The 284-nt window shown below is 39.4% G+C and overlaps 1 protein-coding gene across 1 annotated transcript in view; it reads right to left on the reverse strand.

Moving 5' to 3' along the window:
- Window positions 1-284, reverse strand: part of PTAC5 (plastid transcriptionally active 5) — a 2,453-nt gene that overhangs the window by 1,051 nt on the left and 1,118 nt on the right. Inside the window, 2 exon segments of the mRNA XM_021435949.2 lie at window positions 4-123; window positions 278-284. The exon segment at window positions 278-284 is cut by the window's right edge and continues 89 nt beyond it. Coding sequence (XP_021291624.1) covers window positions 4-123; window positions 278-284 — 127 coding nt within the window.

Raw genomic sequence — 284 nt, forward strand, 5'->3', positions numbered from 1 at the left:
TACCTTCTCTGGAACAGTTGGAGGGGCTACTTCATGATCTGCACTCATGATCTGCCGTCCCGTAAACAACCTTTGAAGAAGTTCTGCAGTCATTATACCATCTTCACGAGCACCTACTGTTGCCTGTCAAGAGGGAGCATTCAGTGATGAATGAAAATTGGATGAATGATAAAAAGCTTTTACAAATTAGCAAGTCATTGGTATCAATATCTCTGATAATAATGAGAAACTCTTATCCATAACAGCAACAACGAACAATGGTGAAATTACAGCTTACTTGCCAA

This window comes from Theobroma umbraticum, unplaced genomic scaffold, assembly GCF_002168275.2.
Source record: "Theobroma umbraticum cultivar Fairchild unplaced genomic scaffold, ASM216827v3 scaffold_130.0, whole genome shotgun sequence".
Classification (NCBI taxonomy): Eukaryota; Viridiplantae; Streptophyta; class Magnoliopsida; order Malvales; family Malvaceae; genus Theobroma; species Theobroma umbraticum.